We start from the raw sequence: 25851 nt of genomic DNA, 5'->3' as shown, positions 1-25851 counted from the left end.
AGGATGCATGAATTTCTTGTTTGTTTTTCCTCTGAGATTGTCTTACATCTATGCTTTACTTCATGATGTTTTGTATTTGAAATTAAAATTGTTTTTATTATCTTTTATCTTTCCCAAGAGTCATCCTTCTGGAATGCTTTGTGTCATGAGAGTGTCACCTACATCACCAAAACTTAGGATTGATTTTATCTTTAGTCTCCTAAGTAAATATGCTACTGGTATAAGGTACACCTTGGATACATTCTTGCATCAGAAGCACCAACTTGAGACCACTGATGAAGATGATGATGATACTAACCAGTCCGTGTCATCCATAGAGGATGACTTTGTCACTGCTTTTGAGCACTTAGAAGAGGAAGAGACTTCAAAGCCATATAATGATGGTTTGTTTTTCATTAGACTTTTTCCTAAAATAGGGAATTAAAGTTTTTCAGTTCTGAAAATTTTAAGGCAGACTTGTTCAATTGAAATTTATGTTGAGATTTGATTCAATTTAAACCTTTTAACTTTTTTTCTGATTACCTGAGGAAATTCCTTATGATTTTTAAGTTCACTGTAATCTGGTTTTCAGTTTTGCTTATTTCAGGTTTTATTTAGTTGGTGCTGTTCACGCACTGATTACATCAAGTGTCTGGAACATTCGTAGGTTCAAATTTTGGAAGAGTTAGCTGGGAGTCTCCACAGTAATTTTTCTAACATGCGTGACAGCATGCAGAACATCCCACAGACCAGGTATCCCTAGACATAGAGTAAACTGAAATTAGTGTATAAAAAGTATATTTACTTTCTTTTTTTTTTTTTTTTTTTTTTTTGAGAAGGAGTCTCGCTCTGTCACCCAGGCTGGAGTGCAGTGGCCAGATCTCAGCTCACTGCAAACTCCGCCTCCCGGGTTTACGCCATTCTCCTGCCTCAGCCTCCCGAGTAGCTGGGACTGTATATTTACTTTCAAATGTTACTTGGGTGAATCTTTCTGTTAAACAATATAGTTTAGAAACACATAAATATTATATGTTTAAAGTCAGTTGGCCGGGCGCGGTGGCTCAAGCCTGTAATCCCAGCACTTTGGGAGGCCGAGACGGGCGGATCACGAGGTCGGAGATCGAGACCATCCTGGCTAACACCGTGAAACCCCGTCTCTACTAAAAAATACAAAAAACTAGCCGGGCGAGGTGGCGGGCGCCTGTAGTCCCAGCTACTCCGGAGGCTGAGGCAGGAGAATGACGTGAACCCGGGAGGCAGAGCTTGCAGTGAGCTGAGATCCGGCCACTGCACTCCAGCCTGGGCGACAGAGCAAGACTCCGTCTCAAAAAATAAATAAATAAATAAAGTCAGTTTATTCCATGGATTTAAATTAATTTCCAAAAAGTTTTTTCAAGAATAATGGCACCATTTCATTCTTTTCCTATAGGAATGAACATTACTGCACTAAGGAACCAGTGTGATGCTGCTTCCCAGACAGTTACTGGTCATCATTTAGAAACCCATGATTTAAAGATTCTCATTAGCTCTGGACAGCAGAAGTCATTGGCCAAACCCTCAACTTCCTCAGTGAATGTCCTGGGACCTAAAGAACTACCTTCTGTGAAAACGTCAGTCACAACATCCATTTCAGAGCCTTGGACCCAAAGGAGTTTCTATAGGTCATCTAATGCTTCAGATAAAGATAGCGATTTACAGAAAACATTTTTTTCGTCTTCTCCTGCCTACTCATCTGAATCAGAATGTTCAAGTCCAAGTCCTGTTATTTTCTTGGATGAAGAGGGATATCAAAAAAGCTTAAAAGCAAAACTTGAGCTGCCTAAAATTCCTGTAATGAAAGATGATGTAGAGGATTCAGACTCAGAAGTAAGTGAATTTTTTGATAGTTTTGATCAGTTTGATGAACTAGAACAAACTTTAGAGACTTGCCTGTTTAACAAAGATCCTGTCATAGGGAAGTCATCACAGAAGAAAGGGCACAAACATGGAAAATCATGTATGAATCCTCAAAAATTCAAGTTTGATCGTCCAGCTCTCCCAGCTAATGTTAGAAAGCCAACTCCTCGTAAACCGGAATCTCCATATGGTAACCTGTGTGATGCTCCGGATTCTCCTCGCCCAGTGAAGGCCTCGGGGGAAGATAGTGGTTTATTTAGTCCTATTCGATCCTCTGCTTTTAGTCCTCTTGGAGGCTGTACTCCAGCTGAATGTTTTTGCCAAACAGATATTGGTGGAGATAGGATTCATGAAAATCTTGATTCTATTTATTACACCTATGAAGATTATGCAAATAACGTATCATGTGAAGTACTAGGCTCAGTTCTTCATACCCAGCACACTGATGCCCTATCAAATATTATCAGTATTAAACATGGAGAAAATAAAACTATAACTTTTAAGCATGGAAACCTCGATCAAAAAAATAAATCTAAAAATAAATCCTTAATGATTAAAGATAGCATTCAAAAATTTGCAGCAGATCTTGTGGAAAAAAGTTTTGGCAGTGCGTTTAAAGACTTACAGAAAGGAGTCTCTTCATGTACCAATGCGTTGTGCCACTTAGCCGTCAAATTGACATCATCTGTTTTTCAGATGGCATTTAATGAGCTGAGAAGGCAGCGTGCATTTTCACTAAAAGAACGTGCCATTAGTGGCCTGGCTAACTTTTTGGTGAGTGAAGCTTTATCAAATGCCTTAAAAGATTTACAGTATGTAAAGAAGCAGATATTCACAAACACGGTTGCTAGGTTTGCTGCAGATCTTGCTGAAGAGCTTGTTTTTGAAGGCATCATGGAAGTGTGTCAGTTTTCGTATCCTCAAACGCCTGCATCTCCACAGTGTGGATCGTTTGACTTTGAAGACAAAGTAGTGAAGTCATATGCAAAAGATTTGTCTGAATCTGTGATACAGGAAGCGTTCATTGAGCTATCACAAGTTGATGTGACCTTTACAACAAAGGCAGCAGTTAGTGTCTCTACGGATAATATCAAGTATGTGAGTGCAGAAAGTGTAGTGCCATCGACACAGGCTGTCACGTTTTCCCCTTCTTTTCACAATCAAGCAATTATGGTGACAAAACCAGTGCAGGAATATAAAAAGGAATACACAGTGCAGCAGGCCTTGTTTTGTACTTCTGGAATTGTTACTTCTATACCAGTGCCCTTGGCAGGAAGTGCCCTTCTCCCATATCATATTTCATCTACTGCATGTCAGGCAAAGGCTCATCTGTCATCTGATGATAGTAATTCGAGTGGTAATTCTACCCAAGTGCATATTGCCACAAAAAACAGAGAAGAAAAAGCAGCTTGTCTCAGAAATATTTGTTTACCTTCAGAACACAATCCAGGTAACCAGAATGATTTTAAACCAACTAATGATGATCTTGAAATGCAGAGTTCCTCAAAATTACCAAGTGATCCTGCAATTATTAGCAACTTTTCTGCAGCAATGGTGCATACGATAGTAAATGAAACTTTAGAGTCAATGACATCATTGGAAGTTACAAAAATGGTTGATGAACGTACAGATTATTTAACTAAATCAATAAAGGGGAAAACCCCTCCATTTTCCCACTGTGGTCAGGCAATGCTGCAGTGCAGTGAAGCTAGTAGCAATAAGGACATGTTTGCTGACCAGTTATCTAAATCTATTATTAAACATTCCATAGATAAGAGCAAATCAGTGATCCTAAATATAGATAAAAATGCAGTATACAAGGAAAGCTTGCCTGTTTCTGGAGAAGAATCACAGTTGACACCAGAAAAGTCACCCAAATTTACTGGCTCTCACAATCACTTAACTCACTGCTCACTTTCAGCTGGAAAGGATTGTGTTCCAGAATGTAAAGTTTCTATGGTTCATGGATCCTCCCTAGAGACACTGCCATCTTGTCCAGCTGTGACAGGTCAGAGATCTGACTTGAAGGAACCTGCTAAGGATCAACCACTGAAAAAGCGTAACTTGAATAATACATCACTTGAGTCCTTGTCTTTTGGACAGGAAAACCCCTTTCCTCATTCACATACTTTCTCATCTACAGCACTTACCTGTGTAGATGGCTTGCATGTGGAAGATAAACAGAAAGTCAGAGACAGAAATGTAATACCTGATACTCCTCCATCAACTCCTCTAGTACCATCCCAGGCCAGTTCTGAATGGGATATCAAGAAATTAACAAAAAAGCTCAAAGGAGAATTAGCCAAAGAGTTTGCACCTGCTACACCTCCTTCTACTCCACACAACTCATCTGTTGGTAGTTTGTCTGAGAATGAACAAAATACTATAGAAAAAGAAGAGTTCATGTTGAAACTCATGCGATCTCTTTCTGAAGAAGTTGAGAGTAGTGAAAATGGAGAGCTCCCTGAAGTGGATGTGAAGTCAGAGCACTCAGGGAAGAAGGTTCAGTTTGCAGAAGCATTAGCTACACACATCCTTTCTCTTGCAACTGAGATGGCAGCTTCCCATTTAGATAATAAAATAATTCAAGAACCCAAGGTTAAAAACCCTTGCTTAAATATGCAAAGTCAAAGAAGTGTGTCACCTACTTTCTTAAACCCCTCAGATGAAAATTTGAAAACATTGTGCAGTTTTGCAGGTGATCTGGCAGCAGAAGTCATTACAGAAGCTGAGAAAATAGCAAAAGTTCGAAGTTGTATGCTTTTCAAGCAAAAGAAGAACAGTTGTTATGCTGATGGTGACCAAGATTATAAAGTAGAAGACAAGTTGGATATAGAGGCTGTAGCGCACCCAAGAGAAGTGGATCCGTTTATTCTTTCATTACCACCAAGTTCTTGTATGTCAGGTCTGACGTATAAGTATCCCAGCTGTGAAAGTGTGACAGACGAATATGCAGGTCATATTATTCAGATACTAAAACAAGAAGGTGGTAATACTGAGTTGATAATGGATCAGTATGCTAATAGACTTGCCTATCGATCTGTTAAATCAGGATTACAGGAAGCAGCTAAGACAACCAAAGTGCAGTGCAATTCAAGAATGTTCCCTGTGCCAAGTTCACAAGTGAAAACAAATGAACTGTTAATGTTTTCAAATAAAGAGCACCACCAAGAAGCAGACAAAAAAAGACAAAGTAAAAGAAATGAAGATTACTTTTGTAAAAATCAAACTTGCGAAAGGACCCTGGATCTGTATAGAAATGAGTGTTCTGAACTGTATAGTTTTTCAGCCTCTTTCGTTCACAGCATAACAAAAGATGCTAAAGAAGAGCTGACAGCCTCTCTAGTTGGCCTACCAAAATCCTTAACAGATTCTTGCTTGTTTGAAAAATCTGGATGTGAAGGAGATAAAGAGAGTCATGTTAAACCAGAATTGCCTAAGTCTCTTCAGCCTTCCTCACAAAGTCACAGGTTTTACCACAGCACTGGCAGTTTAAATGGATATGGTTGTGGAGACAATATTGTTCAAGCTGTAGAACAGTATGCCAAAAAAGTAGTGGATGACACTCTAGAGCTAACTCTAGGATCTGCAGTGTTACGAGTGTCTGAGACCACAAAATCAGCAGACAGGGTCACTTATGCAGAAAAGTTGTCGCCTCTTACAGGTCAAGCTTGCAGATATTGTGACCTTAAAGAACTCCACAATTGCACTGGAAATTCATCTCAGAACTTTTTCAGACAGGGTTCTCTCGCCAGTAGTAAGCCAGCTTCTAATCCAAAATTTAGCAGCCACTATCAGAAATCTAGGATTTTTCATCTCAATGTCCCTCAGATTCATGTTAATCTTGATAAGAAGGCAGTGCTTGCTGAGAAGATAGTTGCTGAAGCCATTGAAAAAGCTGAGCGAGAGGTGAGCAGTGTCAGCATGGCAGCCGACAGTGGGATCGGACAGGAGGGTGCCAGCTTTGCTGAAAGCCTTGCCACAGAAATCATGACAGCAGCTGTCACAAATGTTGGGCATGCTGTTAGCAGGTAAGTTTCACATTTCTTTTGCTTGTTAACGATAAATGAACAAGTTAAATGTGATCCTATATGTCTTAGGTCCTGTTCATAAAGGAATGATTATTTTTAACCCTACATAAACAAAAATTTTTCCTATTGCATTTATGTATTGTTTCATATTCTACACATGACTTTTATATATTTTGGTCCCCTGATCCCTTTTGAGGGAAGGTGTTACCCGTTTACAGGGCTGGAAAATGAGAGTTGGAGAAAATAATCACCTTATCCAAGTTCATAGAGCTATGAAGTAGGTAAAGTTGAATTAAATAGCTAGAGAATTTTATATAGTAGTCCCCCCTTATTCTCAATTTTGCTTTCCTCAATCTGAAAATATTAAATGGAAAATTCCAGAAGTAAACGATTCATAAGTTTTAAGTTGCATGTTCTGAGTAGCATGATGAAATCTCACGCCGTCTCGGGATGTGAATGACCCCTTTGTCCAGTTTATCCACACTGCATGTGCTGTTCACCTGTTAGTCACTTAGAAGGTATCTCAGTTATCAGATCCACAAACCTGGTATGTACAGGGTTTGATGCTATCTGCAGTTTCAGACATCCACTGGGTATCTTAGATCATATCCCCCAGGGATAAGGGGGGACTATCCTATAGTAAATGTAGAATATTACCATATTAATTTACTATTGTGAGATTAAATTTTTTACACCTTTCTTCATTCACAAGGGTAAGTTTTCTTATAAAGACCATGGTTTAATCAAACTGCTCTGAGGAAGAAAGCGAAAATTGTTTACATACTTACACCATTTCTCTTGATTAGTTCACAATCTAAGGGGACAGTTCTTTCTGGTAGTCCTACGGTGTCCTGTTTTTCAGTAGTTATCTCTTGTGCTCAGTGATTCTTTTTTTTTTTTTTTTTTGAGATGGAGTCTCACACTTGTTGCCTAGGCTGGAGTACAGTGGCACAATCTCAGCTCACTGCAACCTTTGCCTCCCAGGTTCAAGCGATTCTTGTGCCTCAGCCTCCCTAGTAGCTGAGATTACAGTCACCCACCACCACGCCCAGCTCATTTTTGTATTTTTAGTAGAGACAGGGTTTCACCAAGTTGGACAGGCTGGTCTCAAACTCCTGACTTCAGGTGATCTGCCCACTTCAGCTTCCCAAAGTGCTGGGATCACAGGCATGAGCCACTGTTTCCAGCCATGCTCAGTGATTCTTTAATAACAACTTACAATTTTTCACTTTAAACATTCTTTGTCCTAGAGAAGATATCAGGACCAACTTGTGTTATTAGTTGATAGGATGATATTTGTAAGTCCTGCTGGAAAGAGAAAATGCTTTAAGTTGAGGTGGAATTTAATTGAGTCACATGATATTCCAGATTTTTGAGTAGCTTCTGTCAAAGCCATGACATGGTCTGCCTCTTTTCTTATCCATCTTAAAACAGGGAGATACAGCTTGGTCAGGATTCTTGAATCCAGTTGCTTCATAGCATCTACTTGAGATGAGAGATGCTGTAGGTTTCTGGTGAACTAGGAGAGGTCTCTGTTTGCCCTGATCAGGCAGCGTTCTTTCTACTAGACCAGGGGTTGGCAAACTACAGTCTGTGGGCCAAATGTGGCCTACTGGTGGTTTTTGTATGGATTGCAAGCTACGAACAGATTTCATGGTTTTTTTTTTAATGGTTGAAAAAAAATCAAATGATATTTTGTGACCTGGAAATTATATGAAATTCAAATTTCAGTATTTATAAATAAAGTTTTATTGGGACACAACCATGCTCATTCAATTACATATTTCTGTGGCTGCCTTTGGGCTATAATGGCAGAGTTGAGTAGTTGGGACAGAGGCTGTATGACCAGCAGTACCTATGTATTTCCTATCTGGCCTGTATTAGTTCATTTTCACACTGCTATAAAGATACTACCTGAGACTGAGTAATTTATAAACAAAGGAGGTTTAATTGACTCACAGTTCTGCATGACTGGGAAAACGTCGGGAGACTTACAGTCATGGCACAAGGCAAAGGGGAAGCAAGTACCTTCTTCACAAGGCAGCAGGAGAGAGAGGGGGGAGCTGCCAGACACATAAAACCATCAGCTCTCATGAGCATTCCCTCACTGTCATGACAACAGCATGGAGGAGGCTGCCCTCATGATCCAGTCACCTCCCACCAGGTCCCTCCCTGGGGGTTACAATTTGAGATGTGATTTGGGTGGGGACACAGAGCCAAACCATATCATGCCCCTTATAGAAAACAATTGTGAACCTCTGTCCTAGATCCACATTTTCTTGTTCACTACATACCAGTTCCTAGTATGATGATAAACATAATAAATGGTTAATAAATATTCTCATGAGTAGGTAATAAGGCCTTTTAACAATTGAAATAATTTTCCTCTTACAGGTTGCTTCAGGCTATTTTACTTTTTACTCCTCAGTCCAGTCCTGTCTGCCCTATGGCCCCATCCCCCTTTCCTCCCAGCCTCACGGGAGGAAAAGAGACTGTCCTCTGAAGTTTTTCAGACATCACTCTCAGGGGCTAGCAAATGCCTTTCTCATTGGTTTTCTCAGTAATTTCCACTTTTCCTTCTTAGAATTGGGTGAGTAGATAGCCCCTAAAGTTCTTCCTTGTAAGCTAGTGCTGCCCACTTTCAGCTTTTTATTAAGGCTGGAGTAATTCTTCTCCTGCTTCTCTCCTTCATAATTGTGCTAGGGTTTTGCAAGTACTGACTAAGGGAAGTTGACTCTAGTGTGTAGAGTTTACTGTTTAACATTTTTTATTTATAAAGTTAAATCTGTCTTTCAAGCTTGAAAAGAGATTCATTCAGATGGATTATTCTTTAAGGATATTATTTGGGTTTTTTCACTTGATGTCCCTTTTTTGTTTGATTCATGAACATGACCATAAATATTTCACAAACTCTAATGGAGAAGTGGCATGTGAATGCAAGTGAGAAATTATGTGATAGTACTTTTTTATTTTTGTTTGTTGTTTGTAGAGATGAGATCTCACTGTTGCTCAGGCTGATCTTGAACTCCTGAGCTCAAGAGTCATCCCGCCCTAGCTTCCCAAAGTGCTGAGTTTACAAGTATGAGCCACGTACCTGGCTGGTAGTGCATTTTTAGCCAACAAAACAATTATATTCTGAGCTATCATTCCAAGCCAGAATAACCTCACGGTCATTAAAAACTCTGCTCTGGAACTCATCCTTTGGGTCATTTCAGCCAAAAACCATGAGAATGTGGCACATACTAGGAATAGTATTCAAAAAAACCAAAGTAGTAATCTATTACGGTTCAGAACTATAATGTGCCTATGCTTGGAATGCTCGGTATCATTCTGTATCTTACAAAATTAGAATAGCTGAAAAAATGGGGGGCAATTCAGGGGCTATTCTGGGGATAGCACTGCGATACGAAAGTAAGTAAAACAGGCAAAAATCTACATCCTCTTGGTGCTTATGTTATAGTGGAATAAGATAATAGGTAAGTAAAATATATAGTATGACACATAGTGGTAAGTGCTTTGGGGGAAAAATAAAGCAAGGTAGGGAGTTAGAGAGTGCTGGTGGTGACAGTGGCAGTGGCCGTTAGGGCTGGTGTACAGTTTTGAATAGGTAGCAGGGGAAGCAATACCGGCAAAGTAATATTTGAGCCAAAAACCAAAGGTGAAGTGAGAATAAGTCATGGAGTCACAGAGAACAGATTTCCAGGCATAGGGGTGGGACTGTGAATGTTTGGGAAACAACAGAGAGGCTTGTGTTGCTGAAGTGGGAGGAGTGGACCAGGGAGAATAGTAGGAGTTCAGATGGATGTTATAAGAGGGGACAGGCAGTATGTTTTAAGGATTTGGGCTCTTACTTGGATTGGTGGGAAGCCATCGGAAGGCTTTGATCAGAAGAGTGACGTTTTTTCTTTTTATGAAAACATCACTTTGGACTACTTTGTTGAACATAAAATGTAGTGGGGCAATTAAAATAGTTGAGCAGTGAATGGACTTTCTTGTGGTGATGGAATAAAAGTATAAATGCCTCTTACTGAGAAAAATGAAAGGGGTTATGATCTGTGCTCAAAATCTTGGAGAGATTTGATTAGTTTGAATACAGGTTTGATTGACAATACTAGAATTTCTTGAACTACTTTTTTGTTCTTAAAGCTAGAAAGAGACTCCTTTAATATAAATAAAAGTATTGTTTTACAAAGCAGATGATAAACTTAGGAACTTGTACTCCCCGTAGTATCTCAGTTGAAAAATGAACTGCTTTAAATAGAATTTAGAGAAGTAATGCCCTAGGGATAAATCCACTGGAGATTAACTAAGTTATGGCTGTTGGTGGGTACCTCAGTTAACTTTGAAATTAATACTCTATCCTACAGTCTCTTTATTGGCACTCAAATAAAGGATTACATGAGCCACTGGTCTGACTCTGAATACCATTTCTTGTTTTTATCATCTTTATCATCAAATTGATAGTCTTGTAAGTTCAGAATCTGGGATGCTTTCAATTTGATTTTTTTTTCTTTTTTTCTTCTTTTTAGTTCAAAAGAAATAGAAGACTTTCAGTCAGCTGAGTCTGTCGGTAGCCAGCAGATGAACCTCAGTATTGGTGATGACAGCACTGGTAGCTGGTCTAATTTAAGTTTTGAAGATGAACACCAAGATGAAAGCAGCAGTTTTCATCATCTCAGTGAAAGGTAAGTACACTTTTGCATATAATTGTGTAATTTAGGTCCTCAGATCTCAGAAGTGAGCTATAAATTTACATTATTATTTTAAAATTCTAAATTTGAAAATATGCTATTACTTTCAACATGTATTTTATTATTCACAATGTATTTCTAATTGTTTTTAATACTTATTTAATACAGTAAGTAGCCCAGCTAATTTTATTTGGGTGTGCCAATAGTTGATTTGAAAAATATTGCATACATTTAATTTATTCCTTTTAAGCTTCTCCCGAACTTTTTATGAACTTCTGAGGAAAATATTTTTTTCACTTTAAAAAGCGTCCTTTTTTTTTTTTAAAGAACAAGAAAAAGGACAGTTATCTGTAAAAGGCATCAAAATAACCCTGTAATTTTCCTGATATTAGTTGAAATAGTATCTTTTTGGTGGGGCGAGAGTCCTTACTTGTCCTGCTGTTAGGAACAAAATGACCTGGAACACTTATACTTGAATGATTGAAAATACATAAGTCAAAGCCATTATAAAAATATGATTTTGTGTAGCACAAGGCACTTACCTCATATATAACTTTTCTTAGTTAACTTTGTTCATAACAGGGGTGTTTGAAATGTTTTGTTAATTATGAGACAGTTGTTTCTTATAGTCTTAACCTCTACCTAAAGGCCTTTCTGACCTATACAATTCTATAACTTTATCCACATTAACTGATAACTGGAAATAATAGATACCATTTGTAGCGGAGTCTTGAGGGAGGAAAGGGTTTTCAGCATACTGCTAGTTTCAGGCATGTGTGGAAAGGACCTGTGAACCATCAGTTGAACTTAGCCCCTGGAAATGGCAAACTAGGTGCGGGAGGGAAGGCGACTCTTGGAAGAGGGAATGAGGTAGCATAAGGAAAGGAAATGGCTTTTCACCTGATAGAACACTTAATCTTGGAGAATTTTGTTTGATGCTTGGATTAACCTGGAAATATTAATATTTTGTAAAATATATTTCATAGTTTATTATGGTACTATATACACCACCAATATTTCTTAAAATCTAAGTCCAAAAAGATAGTGTTTAAAACTAGTAGAAGCAAGTGGGGGCAATGTCACAAATCACGATTTGGCCATTTTCCATAACTTTATCTAGAAAAGGCGACTAACATTTAGTTTCTTCTCTCATTTTGAGAAACACAGGCTTCTAGGATTTCAGTGGGATTGACAGTGTTGTCTAGGAAGTCCTGGCGTTAAAATGGGAGACTGAGGTGTGGGTAGAGGCTAGCAGCATTAAGAGGACTTGTAGTCAGTTGAACAACTCTGTGCTGAATGTTATCTAATTTGATGAGAAAAAAGGAATCATCTTACCAGTTTCTGTCCTTAGTTCTGTCCTCCTTTGCATTATTTATTAATGATGTGGAATACCTATTTGTGGGTGATTCAACACAGGCTGAAAAAAGAATCCCATGAACAGAACAAAGGTTAAAAAGACCAAATCAGGCTGAGGTTAAAATAATTATGTTTAACATGGATAAATGCATTTAGGCTCAGAAAATTAATGATTAATATTTGAACTTAAATGGGGAGCAAACCTGGCTTAATGGCATTTTGTCAGAAAAAGACCTGTGTTTCCACTGACCACAGTTGTAATGTGACTTAATGTAATGCCGCATGGCATTAAGGTTCTGGCACAGAGAAAAAGATCACAGGGCTCATCCAGGATTGGTGGTATGCTTGTTGCATATACAGTTTCCAGGGTCTCACCTCCAGAGATGAAGATGTATGAAGTCAGTGGAGGGTCCTGAGAATCTGCATGCTTGATAAGCAGGTACTGGACCACTGCAGTACTTATACCACTGGCTGGAGTGCTCCTGTGCTAGACATAGGAAATATGAAAAGACATAAAAGAAAATGATGGAAGCAGGGTAGTGTTTCAAGAGTGAAGCAGGAAAACTCTTTAGTGAAGAAATTAAGTTTTTTTAATGTTGGGTTAATATAGGGTGATCATACTTCCCACTTAGGATAGTTTGGCTTACTTCTGTTCTGTTGTAATTATTAATGGTGAGGCCTTTCATTTAAAAAAGTGTCCTGGTTAGATGAAAAATGTATACAGTCATCTAGTTAGAAGTGGCATTTTATGAAGAATGACTTCAAATACCCATTTGGAGGCACAAAGAGGGAGGAGGGATAAGGTTAGAGAGAATTTGAATTTTTGGTCTTTACTTCGTTTAGCTGTTTTTGTTTTAATATTTATGTAATAGGTAGGTGATGGATTTTTATTATTAAGTGGAAGAATCATTATGATGGGTAAAATTTTATATATTTTTTCTTTGCTATAATCTTTCTATTAATAGAAATAAATAGAGTGTTTGAGATGACTAATTTTCTTTTTCTCCTTGGCTCACAGCTGTCTGTCCATTCTTTATTTGTATATTTTCTTATTTTTAGTTTATCTGACAATGAACTACATGGGTTTGAACAGTTTTATAATAGAGCTATATTTGTTTGAACATATGTTAAAAAGACCCTGCTCAGTTTTCATTTTTACTCTCTAATACATATGATTTGTGACAGTTTGATGATGTTAGAGTGAATATAACTATGCAAATTATTTGAGATTGCTTGGAAGTTTTTTAGAACTTGAAGTAATCACCTTTCTTTGGTAACCATATCAGCATTTACTGATGTACATGAAATGATTTTATGTTTACTTTTTTAGAACCAAAATTTTGGTTTGTATAAATATTACTTTTTATAATTGCCTAGCCTAATATTGGGAAAAATAGCTGCTTATCACTGCCAACTAATGTGCTTACTAATGTTTAATAATTAGAAATGATTAGAATTTTTAAATTGCATGCTGAGGGTTTTAATCTGAAAATTTGAATTTTATTTTATTTCTGAACATGGTTGCTTTTTTTAAAAATTGCTTTGCTGCAGTTTTAAAAAATAGTTGCTTTCTTCTTCAGTTGATTAGGTAGTATAAGACGTTATCTGTATGTGGTATTTGTGACTGACCAACTAGACAAGTGTAATGCTTGATTAAGTCTTGGCTATTCTAGCTGTATTCTGAAGAAAATGTTTGTTATTTGCCACCTACTTGGAGGTGAATTATACATACTGAATTATACATAATATATGAAATGAAGATCATTGACATAATAGTATTTTAAAATCTGAAACATGTTTTGCCCAAATAGTTAGAAAAGGTCTGTTTGGGACTATGTCTTAGAGCCTTCCGTCCCATCTCCCCCGACATCCCCTCACCCAAACCTGTCACTGCTTTGCACTATCTAAAGACCTGAGAGAATGTTAACCTGTTTTTTTTTTTTTTAACTTTATCCAAATTGAAAGGTATTGGTATTTCACAAATTAGAGTTCAAGATTGGTCTTAAGACATTAACTTTCCTGTGAAACTTATTAATTCATGCATTCATTTGCTGTCCTAAAAGCCATTCTGTTAATCTGTAAAATACAAGTTTAGATAATTTTCATGATCTATTGAGAAGAAGAAAAAACTCCCGAATCTCTGAACTTGTCAGGCCCCGTTTAGAGTAGCAGTGATGGTCTCTCTCCACTCTGGATGTTCCCTTTCATTGTGACAGCTTCGGAACATCTGCAGTTATCAAGGACAGAAGCTGTTCCAAGGAAAACAAAGGTCTTTTCTACTATTCATTTTCTAGTTCAGCTCTGTTCTTTTCTTCCTCTGGCAGTAATGGTAACAGCAGTAGCTGGAGCAGTCTTGGTTTAGAAGGAGATTTGTATGAGGACAATTTATCCTTTCCAACATCAGACAGGTTGGTCCAGTCTAGAAACTTAAAAACTGATGAGTCTGTCACCACTAATGCATGATGTCATTTTCTTCAAAGAATGTGGGTTACAGTGCCAGTATATATCAACCTGCTTTTCTCCTGTATTTTGACATGATTCTGCTTGATGAATTCACATCTAATGAAAAAATTCAACTATGCTAAGATATGACTGACATCTAATTGCAAAATGTGTCACTGTTATGCATGTGTTGCTCTGCTTGCTATTTTTCATTCTACCAATTATTTCATTCAACCAATTATTTCATTCAAAAGAGCTTGCTTCCTACAGGATTTCTGTTGGGTTTTTTGTTATGTTTTATTTTTGTATGTGATTTTATTTTATGTATAAGAAAAGTATAGGTAAAAAGTGTTTTTACTGTATTAAAAAAATACATAAATTGCATCAGCTAAACCATTAACAAATTATTCCTGGCATTTTGTGAGATTCAAATGCTACATTAAATTAGTAAACTATTTCAACTTTAAATGATTTTAAATTGAATAATATTATGAAATTACATAGCACTTATATATATCATGGTAAGGTAGGATTTCTTGGTTTTGATAACTTTAGGGATCATTTGCAATTCAGATTTTAACATGAAATGATGTGAGAAGCAAAGCTTCCTTTTTTAATTGTCATTTCTCCCGTTTCTAAATGTCATATGTCATATTGTAACATTCATTACCACATTTTTAAAAATGTGTTTTGATACCATTATTAATTAAAGTTTTTTTTGTAACTGCTTCTGCTATTTTATTCATAAGTGATGGACCAGATGATAAAGATGAAGAGCATGAGGATGAAGTAGAAGGTAATTTGATTTGTTTTTCAAATTGTTGGCATGTCTTTTGTATAAGGTTTCCTAGAAGAGTCTTTATGCATTTTTGTCAGATAGGCTCTGGGTTATTTGTGTAAAACATTATAAATCAGGGTATTTTTGAACTAATTTTGTTGGTCCACTTTTAGATCCTTCGCTGAGTAGTTTTATTTGATTGCTACACTAATGAAATTGTCATTGGTATAAAGAAATACTGGGCAGGCACGGTGGCTCACGCCTATATTCCCAGCATTTTGGATGACTGAGGTGGGTGGATCACTTGAGGCCAGGAGTTCGAGACCAGCCTGGCCAACATGGTGAAACCCCATCTCTACTGAAAAAACAAAAATTAGCTGGGCATGGTGGTGGGCGCCTGTCATCCCAGCTATTCGAGAGGCTGAGGCACAGGATTCGCTTGAACCTGGGAGGCAGAGGTTCCAGTGAACCGAGAGCATGCCACTGCACTCCAGCCTGGGTGACAGAGCCAGAGACTCTGACTCAAAAAAAAAAAAAAAAAAAAAAAAAGGAATACTTGATGAGAATTATTTGATTATTTGAGATAAATTAATTACAATCTCTCCACATAATTATTTTCAAAATATAAAAGCTAAAATTCTTACTCATAAGTTATTATAACTATGGCATATTATTTTCCTTCCAAACTGGTAACTTGTAGAACTAGGGTTTCATGTCAAACTTACGTGAGTCAGTAATATTTTTACTTATCTTGTTTAAAAGATATTTCTAAGTTAATTCTTCTTCCCTCCCCCAGTTCCAGTGCTTCACTCACACATACACATATTTGAAGAAAATATTCAGATTCTTCCTTAATGAACATAGTTCCAAGTATGTCAGTACTAGATATCATTGGCCACAGAGTTTTGGACCATGGTTTGTAATCCTTAATTCATATGTTAAAATATCTGAGTTTATTCATCTGAGTGAATTTAGAAACTTTACTTTGAAGCTGAGTTTTCATTATATTCAGATGGTTGTTGAATTTTTTTCTAAAAGTCTAATTTTTTCTTAATTTTGAAAATACCAATAATGTCTTCTATAAAGTGGCACTTATAAAAGTATTTGTACTCTTTGAGATACTTGTTTTTGAACTAGTGATGTTTTAAAAATTGCTTCTCTAGAAGCAGGCAAACAGAAAATAGCTAAAAAGAATTTCTCAAAATTTACTTTATGACACCTGAATTTTCAATTAGTTTTAACCTTGTTTAGGGAAGTCACATCCCAATTTTTAAGCTGCAATCTTCAGACTTAAGATTATTATTTTTTTTAGTTTTAATGTCTCTGTAAGTAGACATTCTTTATATAGGGCTTCTAGAAGTCAATTTTTCTCATCAGATACAAAGTTGAGATGGGGCAATATTTTTAGTGTTATTGATATTTGATATTGATATTCCCCACTGCAATATTTGTTTCATTCTTGTTCAATAAAAAAGTGTTGACTTTGTTTATAAAAGTTCTGTGCCTTTTCTCAAGTAACACCTGTGAACAGTTATTCTAAAGGCTATACATGGTATAAATGCATGTGGTAAGTATTCTCTAATGAACTAGCGATTGCTTAACTAGCTTTACTGAGGAATGATTAAGAAAAAAGATACAAGTTAATGTAAATATGAAATTTATTTTGAAAAATATTACTTTTGGCACTAATCAGGCTGTTAAGGATTTCTTTTGTGAGTAGGTAGAAACAGGAGATAAATTATATGTTGATATGTCATTACTGAGCTTTTGAGATTATAGGTATTTCTCATTATATAGAAAGTTACAGCCAACTTTAAATTTGTTAGAGATTGGTAAATTAGGAGATAGATTGGTCTGGATTTATAGAAAGACTCAAAATTATGGAAATCCTAAGGCAACAAACTTCTTTAAAAAAAAAAAAAAAAATTTTGTAGTTGCAGGATGTCAGTCCCTCCCCTTTTCATTAATTGTTAGTGGCTTCTCTAAAGAGAGAGCCGTTTGAAGGTTCTTGTAGGCCAGGCAACCAGGAGTCCTGAACTGAGAAAACACCAGCAGTGTAAAGAAGCAGTGGGGTGATTTAGCTTCCAGCCCCCTGAACTCCGCAGGATTGCAAAAAGGCCCAGAGACCATGCCTTGTACCATGGTGTACCAAACCTATTTTTGATTGAGAGTGTTTGAGAGAGGGGAGGGAAAAGACAATACATTTAGTTTTAGAGAGTAATGTGGACCGAATCTTTTAAATTAAAAATTAGGGACCAACACAAATCCTGAAAATAATTAATAGTGGTCTAGAATGGCCTGCAAACTGTAGCAGAGAATCAGAGACATCTGTCAACAGTCTTTCCATTACTGGTACATATTGGCATGATGTCTGCCAGCATGCCCTGGTGCTCACCTCTTGTGTGTGTTAAGGGGTGGAGGGGTCCTGGTCTCAGCACTCCGTATTGCTCAGGTATCATTAAGCAGCAGGAATGTTAAATGCATGATACTGGCCCACAAGTCATTATTTCCATCAACAGAGATGGATCCCTCTTTGTGATGAAAACAAAAGTACCATAAAAAAAGAAAATAAATTAGAGATAATCTTGATACTTAAGAGTATACCAGAAAATTCCCTGATCCGGCTTTGGGTGTAAGTGGTTGCATATGGCATTTCCCCCCAGTTTTGTCTGAAGAATGAGTGATTAAGAGCATGGAGCTAGACTGCCTGTGTAAATGTCCTGGCTCAGCCACTTCCCCACTGGAGGACTCTGGGGCTCTCTTTGCCTCAGATCTCTCACCTGTAGGATGGATACGATAATAGTTTCTACGTCATAGAGTGGTTGTGAGGATTAAAGGAGTTTGTACATATAAAGAGCTTAGAACAATACTTAGGATGGAATATGTGCTGCACAAATGTTGCTGCTCTTCTTTGAGATTTTTTTTGTGGGGTTTTGTTTTTTGAGACAGTCTTGCTCCATTGCCCAGGCTGGAGTTCAGTGGTACAATCTCGGATCACTGCAACCCCTGCCTCCTGGGTTCCGGTGATTCTTGTGCCACAGCCTCCTGAGTACCTGGGACTACAGGCATGTGCCACCACGCCTGGCTGGATTTTGTATATTTAGTAGTGATGGGGTTTCACCATGTTGGGCAGGCTGGTCTTGAACTCTTGGCCTCAAGTGATCTGCCCACCTCGGCCTCCCAGAGTGCTGGGATTATAGGCCTGAGCCACCATACCCAGCCTCATTTTAATTGTAATGATAGCTTTATAGTTTTATTTTCTCTGTAACCCGTTGGTCATAATTTATATCAAATTATGGTATTTATAGAACTTGAATTCATTACGTTAAAATGGTGTTTTATATTTTTGCAATCAATAAATGATCAAAGTTGTTCCTTTGTTTTACATTATTTTGCCCTTTAAAAGTTTTAGTTGAGGTTATGGTGTGGTTAGAAAAAGATGGGTGTTTTTTCACCATTCATTAGAATCCTAAGAAAGGGAAAATATTTGTATCTACTTGACAACCAGAGTATTGAGAGTTAAATTGATGAGTTTTACTTTATATTGTTTACATTTAAATATTAGGTTTGGGGCAAGATGGAAAGACACTGCTAATTACGAATATTGACATGGAGCCACGCACGGTAGACCCCCAGCTAAGGATTATTCTTCAATGGCTCATTGCCTCTGAGGCTGAAGTTGCAGAACTTTATTTTCATGACTCTGCAAATAAGGAGTTTATGCTAGTAAGTACCTACCTTATAGAGAGTTAGTATACATTTAACAGTAGATGATGTTCTTGTCATGTGGTTGGTCTAACAAGATGCCTGGTGATGGCAGAGTGGTTAAATGCTTAGACTGTAGTATCCAACAGTTTGGGTTCAGACATCAGCTCTGCCTCTTTCTAGCAGGGTAACCAGAGGCAGGTTCACCAGTCTGTCTCATTGCCCCTAACTGTACTATGCAAATGAATATAGAATCTACCTTACAGGGGTTTATGAGGATTAAATATAATGTTAAAAAAATGCTTAGTCTAATGCCTGGCATAACACTAAGCTCTCAAAGATAGATGCTATTAATAAGCATTGTGTGTGTTCCTATGAAAAAGTTGAATTGTTCTCTGTATTTAATTGATTAATACTTGTACCTAATAATATATCTCTTTCTCTGATAATCCAGTTTCATTCATATGAGAAACTGTCATAATTAAAAGTCGATAAAAGTTTAAACAAGATGCTTACTATGTGCCAAGTACCTTATTAGTCAAGATTTTCAGTTTACAGTCTTAAGGTTTTTGTTGCATAACTTTCTTTATTGGAAGTTGCCTTTTGGTGTGGTAGAAATATTCTCATTGTGGTGATGGTTGCATTCAACTTGGAGAACATACTGAAAACCATTGACTAAGACACTTTGGGTGAATTGTATGTTATGTGAGTTTTATCTCAATAAAGCTGTTTTTAAAAAGGTTAAGCATATATATGTTAACACAAAATTAGTTTTTCAGAATTTAACTTACAGATCTTTCAAAACTTAAGAGCTTTTACAGAACTTAGTAGAAAAAGAAATGAACAAAGGCATGTCATGAGTGGGACAACAGGATTTATTTAAACCTGTATTTATGTATATATGTATGTATGTTGAAACATTTAACATTTTTTAACTTACAAAGCCATGTTTCCATTGAGGCTAGAGTGTGTATTCCAGAAAAATACCACACTATATGTTGTGGAAGGAAAATCCACATCTGTTTTTTGAGCTTGACATTGTCTTTATTTTATGTTCTAATTGAGGGTGTGGCAGTTGTATTTAGTTAGGTGAAGAATTTCCTGTAGAAACTCAGCCTCTGCACTCCCACGCTATTTGCTTGGTGAGGTTTGTAGAGCTTTGTCTCCAGCGATCCCAAAGTGTCATTCTCTGGAGGAGATGTGTTTATATAGCGGAAGAAGGGAAAATGTTTCATTTGGGTAAAGGGGTAGCGGTTTAGAGGGGAAGACCTTGTTGTTATAATTAGGAAACTATTTAATTGTAAACAGCAGGATTCTTAGTTTCAGCTAAAAATAAAAGCTTTGTTATAAAATTGTTTTTGGTTAATGTTTGACACATCTTTCCTTCGTTCTTAGCTTTCAAAACAATTACAAGAGAAAGGATGGAAAGTGGGAGACCTCCTGCAGGCTGTGCTTCAGTACTATGAAGTGATGGAAAAAGCTTCCAGTGAGGAGAGATGCAAGTCGCTGTTTGATTGGCTCTTGGAAAATGCATAGAGCAAACCCCAAACTAGTATATTTTAGTATTTGGGGAGGGGAACAAGCCAATAAAGGTGTTTAGGATAAAATTTGAATAGTGAATATTAACATTGTCAGTCAGTTGGGAGGCAAGTAAATATAGCTTTCTAAGTGCTTTGGGTTATCACTCGTTGTATATAGTTCATACTTTTGTAATCTCTGTCAAAATACTAGCTTCATTTATTCTTCTGTACATATGTGTAGTGTGTCAAGACCCTAAGAACATGTATTTGAAGGAAGGTCTAACCATGGGGTTTTCAGGGGCATTGTCTGACCACATTCTTTTTGTATCCAAATAGTGCTGCTAGAAACTGCACTGAAGTGGCTGAGGATAGGTTCCAGTGATAGTTATAATTTTGCTTCTTTGCAAACAAATGGTATCTAATTAATAACTAGTCTGACATCAGAAAATAAAATTGAGGCTGATTTTTTTAAATTTCTAGTAGAGTTTTGGTCTTTCCTGTTTTTAAAATCAGTTTCATTTTCATAGTTCAGCTATTGGTAGCTTTTTGATTTCCCCAAACTAATTTCTTAGCAGAAACATTAGTATTTTAGGTTTCTATAAACACTATAAGTGATAGTTTCACCCATCCTTTCATCAGATGACATTATTTGCCAATGCTGCCAGTCATCCTGGCATGAAAGTGATGTGTGTGTGTGTGTGTGTGTGTAAAGGAGTACTTTAACCTTGCCAGTTTGTTCCCTCTTTTATTTTACTGTTTTCTTTTTAGAAACCCACTGTTAAGATTTTAAAAGGTGCTTTAAAATAAAACGCCTATAAAGATTGTGCAGTAAGATTTTTTATTCCTCTTTTTGACAATTTTGGGTTCCCAGCTTATCTTACAAGTGAAAAATTATAAAATTGTTGAAATTTTAAAAATTAATATTAATATGGAAATGCATTTAGAGAAGCCAGTAGTTTTTATTGTTGGATTTTTGAAAAAAAACTCTCTACCAAAAATATGGTTGAAAAATTGGGATCCCCCTACCCCCCACCATATCTACACTGTCTTGTCAAGTTCTCTGACATGATCTTTCTGGGCTCTACATTTCCTACTAGTTTGTGTCCAGAAACTGCAAGTTGGCATGAATAGAGGACCAAGGTTGTGTTTTGCTTTTGTCTGTCTCTCCCCTCCTCCCACTCTCTGCCCTCTCCCCCACTCTCTGCCCTCTCCCCCAACTCTCACCTCCCCCACCTCTCTCCCCCTCCCACCCCCACTCTCTCACCTCCCGCTGTGTCCTGTGTATGTGTGGATGTGTGTGTATTTGGGTGTGTAAATGTTGGTTCTTCCACTACTGGATTTTGTAATCTAGGATAAATCACTTTTTGTGGGGACTTTGATTTTGCTCCATTACATTTTCATTTTTTTCTGAGCACTGACCTGAAAGCTGCACATAATGTAGAAGACATAGCACCTGCCAAGGAATAGGGAATAAGGGCACTTACATTAATGTGAATTAGTAATTGTGAATGTAGAAATGTTTTATAGTGAAAGATTCAAATTTGCTTTTTAAGAAAAATGCCAAAAGCTATTTAAATAACTTAAGGTAACATTGTAGGTTTTGATTTTTCTCAATTTAAGATACAGAAATACAGCAAGCCTTAATATAAAGTTTCCTGAAGTTTTTTCAAGTGTTTTTTAAGGTGGAGAAATGCAGTAATTGTATAACCAGAATTGTTTCTGCCTTTAGCTTTTCAGAACTTGAGATGTGGCTGCACTGGACTGGGTTTTTAAATGTTAGGACTAGGAATGTTTGCTCTTGTTAATTATGAATTAATTGATTATTAAGTTTAGAATGCATTTTTACAAGTATCTATCAAATTGTGTTTAGTAACTTGAGTGTATGCACAGGTTTGATCAACAGCAAAATAGAGTTCTGAATTTCTTTCAAAGTGACAATACATTATTTTGTAAAACTTTGTGTTTGAAAATGTTTACTTCTGTTTATGGTGTAATCATTCTGAGGTGAGACTTTTCTTATTCTTATTTCCTTTGCATTTTGCTAGAGCTGTGCCGAGTTCAGCATTTGCTTATTTAACCACTACATAATGACAGACCAGTTATTAGGTATTAGCATGTGTGGTAATAATAATAGTGGAACTTCACACTTACATCAATTCAGTGCAGGGGCATAGAGTAAAATATCAAATATTGGCAGACGTGAAAAGAAGTGTGAGTTAAAAATATTAAATATTGGCAAGTGCGAAAAGAAGTGTCAAACTTCCTTATATAGAGAAAAGAATTTTGAGTTTAGAGCAGTATCTTTTAATTAAGTATAGTCTAAACTTAACTTTCTTTAAAGGCACTTCGTGGTTTTTCCAAAGATGTTCTAGATCTATTTGGTTGTTCTGTAGTCAAACCGCTCTTTTGAAGACAACTCTCTTATTTTATTACAAATTGGCTTGACGTATTTCTACTGTAACATTGTAATATTGCTGTGCTGTACATTTTGGCCCTTATGAAATCTTTTTCAGAACTGTTAAAGTTTTGATGTACATTGAGCTGAATTCTCTGTTTACCAGTTTCATAACCTTCAAATGGTATGTGGAAAAAAGTGAATGAGACCTCTGATAGGGGGTTTTCAGAACCTTGTTCACACCAAAATGTGACAGTTCTTTCATGTTTTCCTAAACCAAGTTAAAATTACATGTATATTTTGGTGTTAAGGTTGATATTTAAAATATTTCTGATTTATACAAAAGGAAGGTTTCCTTTATAAATCACAGAAGAAAATAACAATATCTGTTGGATGTTTGATATAATTTAATGGCATTATAAAACCTTTAAGAGGATTCATGGTGAATATATGTGATAACATCTTTATACTTTGAAAAATGTTCCACTTACCCTTCAGATATTTGTTATAAGTTAATTCACATCTTAATACTTTAATTTTGCTCCAACAACGGCTTTATGTTGCTGGTAAGAGAATTTACTTACTAAATGCACTATGTATAAAGTGAAAGATAGTTTACTTACCTGACTTTGATATTAGAAGGCTGACATTAGTGCACATTTCCCAAATGCAGAGTTTAACCGCGATTCTTCATTTCAATGTCTACTTAATTATTTAGCTGATATTCTTCCACAATTACTATATTCAATTTCCCATCAGTATATCACTTTAAATTTTATGTTTTTCTAAGGAAACTTTCCACAGAATTTTAAACAACTGATGCATCCATACTCAGGGTGTAGGGAGAATATTTGGCATTTAAATACCCTGTCCACCTGTCACCAGCACAAGAGAATTAGAGCTTCAGTGAGAATTTAGAAAAATTATACTAAAGTGAGATGAATTTTTCTCATTTTCAGCAAAACTCCTCTAAGCATTTACTCATTTACTGTATTCCTGCTCTGAAGATGTGGATACAGAATTAGTCACTCTTGTCACTTTATTTATTTATCGTTTTTTTTTTAACCATCTGTGTACGTTCCTTTCATAGGGTAGAGTTGTAGTTCTAGAGGTTCTTATTTTGTTTTTGTTGTAATGTTTGAATACTATTTAATATCCGGTTTTAATATTGCTGGATTTGCTACCTTTGGTTACTTGTGCAGTGTTAAAAGTAATCCACTTTCTTGTTTAATATACCAGATACATAGCAAAAGCAGCTTGGAATAATTATAGCTGTTTATTTGGCTGTGCTCAGTTACTACATTAAGATCTTGTACTGTGTAACAGTAACTCTCTTTTGCTCTTCAGTAATTTAATATGTTCACTTAACAAAACATGAACTTTGAGATGCACTAAAATTTTGTTTTAGCAGTGGCTCAAAAAATTTCAGAAATTACTTTTGTAATTATTTGCAATTAATTGTTCTTTTATCTTACAATTGTTTAAGCCTGTGATCTTTCTTCTCCCAACTAAGAGTTCTTCAATAAATTTAAGAAATACTTGGTCTTGGTTTTCATTCTATAGTATCTCATTAACTGCTCTGTAATGAGTGGGACCACTGTGACAGAAGACTACACAAGAGGACCGAAGTGCTAGATCATGGTTTTGAGAACAAGAGAAGTTAGAAATATTTTCAACTGGACACTAGATTCTACCTACTTATAGATGCCCTGAATGCGGACACAGTGACTTAAAAGGCTGGTTGCCCAACCTGCTTGGATTTAATGCAAAGTAGAATATTATGGTTGCCTTGAATATGAACATGGCTATGAAATTCTTCTAGCCTGGTTTGAACACTCTTTCCATAGTAAGACCATACCTCTGTTAAACCGTGTACACAGGATACTTAAAAGTTAGCTGCCGGTTTTTTTTTTTTTTTTTTTAATTACTAATGGATTTGACTTTGTCCTAAGAATTTTTTTTTCCTTTTAAATAGACTATTTTTAGAGCACTTTTAGGCACAGCAAAATTGAGCAGAAAATACAGAGCTCCCATATACCCTCTTTCCCCAGCCTCCTTCAGTGTCAGCACCCCGCAACAGAGTGGGACATTTGTTACAATCTGTGGACCTACGTTGACACACACACCATTATCATCCAGAGTCCATAGTTGACATTAGAGTTCACTGTTAAGCATTTGTGGGTTTGGACAAATGCATAATTATATGTACCTAACACTGTAATATCATACAAATAGTTTTACTGTGCCCTATCTTAATGTAATTTAAGCCCAGAAATTAGGAAATCGTTTTAAAATGTTTTTCACGAATGTTTTAAAATGCTAGGAAATAATAGCAAACAATAAGAATGTTTGGGTGTAAGTGCACCCGGTCACTAAGAAAACCAAAAGTGCTGACAAGAAGTAAGCAAGATTCCGTAGATTATAATGCCAAAAAGGAAATATGGCTCAAAAGGAATGGGAAATGTGGCAAAGGACTTTTGACAGTTTACGCAGAGGGATCATATGTGATTTGTATCTTAGGACAGAGGAAGGTGAGGGACAGGGCTTGAATTACCTCAGATTTGTCAAGTGTGATGGAGAGGTCATTTATCTAAGGATGAATGTACTGTTGTTCCTATAATACAAAAAGTTGATAAAAATCAGTGTTTTTGCATCGAGTTTACAGCAAGAACAATAAAGAGTATATTTTGCACTTCTTTATCCTTTGTAATTTTATAATCGCCTCTAACTTTTGGTCAAGGGGGTTAATATTTTAGACTGGAGAGAGTGAAAAACAGTTTCAAGAGGGGGTTGAAGCCCCAATTTTGACTTTTAACTCATTCCTCTGCACCCCTACCCCCTTCTAAACATAAATGAATTTGTTAAAGCAAGGGATTAAACCCAGACTTCTGTGTACTGAATTCTGCCCATCTGTATGTTTTGGTTTGGTGTAGAATCTTTCAAAAATAGTTACCAAACTTAAAAATAAGATTTAACATTTAAATAAGTTTTGTATTTTCATCTTGAAACAATTGAAAGCCCTGAAGCAGTGATTGGGCTCTTATGTTGGCAACAATTT

At 36.5% G+C, this 25851-nt stretch overlaps 1 protein-coding gene across 4 annotated transcripts in view; it reads left to right on the top strand.

The window, feature by feature from the left end:
* AKAP11 (A-kinase anchoring protein 11) overlaps positions 1 to 24336 on the top strand; it is a 52163-nt gene extending 27827 nt beyond the window's left edge. For 3 of the 4 annotated variants that reach the window (XM_010374493.2, XM_030922137.1, XM_030922138.1), the window contains 7 exons: positions 119 to 383; positions 1409 to 5906; positions 10436 to 10591; positions 14278 to 14361; positions 15145 to 15191; positions 18739 to 18899; positions 20274 to 24336. In XM_010374493.2, coding sequence (XP_010372795.1) covers positions 119 to 383; positions 1409 to 5906; positions 10436 to 10591; positions 14278 to 14361; positions 15145 to 15191; positions 18739 to 18899; positions 20274 to 20414 — 5352 coding nt within the window. In that variant the 3' untranslated portion in view covers positions 20415 to 24336. The remainder of the gene's footprint in view (positions 1 to 118; positions 384 to 1408; positions 5907 to 10435; positions 10592 to 14277; positions 14362 to 15144; positions 15192 to 18738; positions 18900 to 20273) is intronic. The other variant, XM_030922139.1, reaches the window with a different exon arrangement.
* Positions 24337 to 25851: the final 1515 nt, after the last annotated feature.

Source organism: Rhinopithecus roxellana, chromosome 18 (genome assembly GCF_007565055.1).
Source record: "Rhinopithecus roxellana isolate Shanxi Qingling chromosome 18, ASM756505v1, whole genome shotgun sequence".
NCBI lineage: Eukaryota > Metazoa > Chordata > Mammalia > Primates > Cercopithecidae > Rhinopithecus > Rhinopithecus roxellana.
The sequence above is the reverse complement of the archived record's forward strand: the minus strand, read 5'-3'. Positions and strand labels throughout refer to the sequence as shown.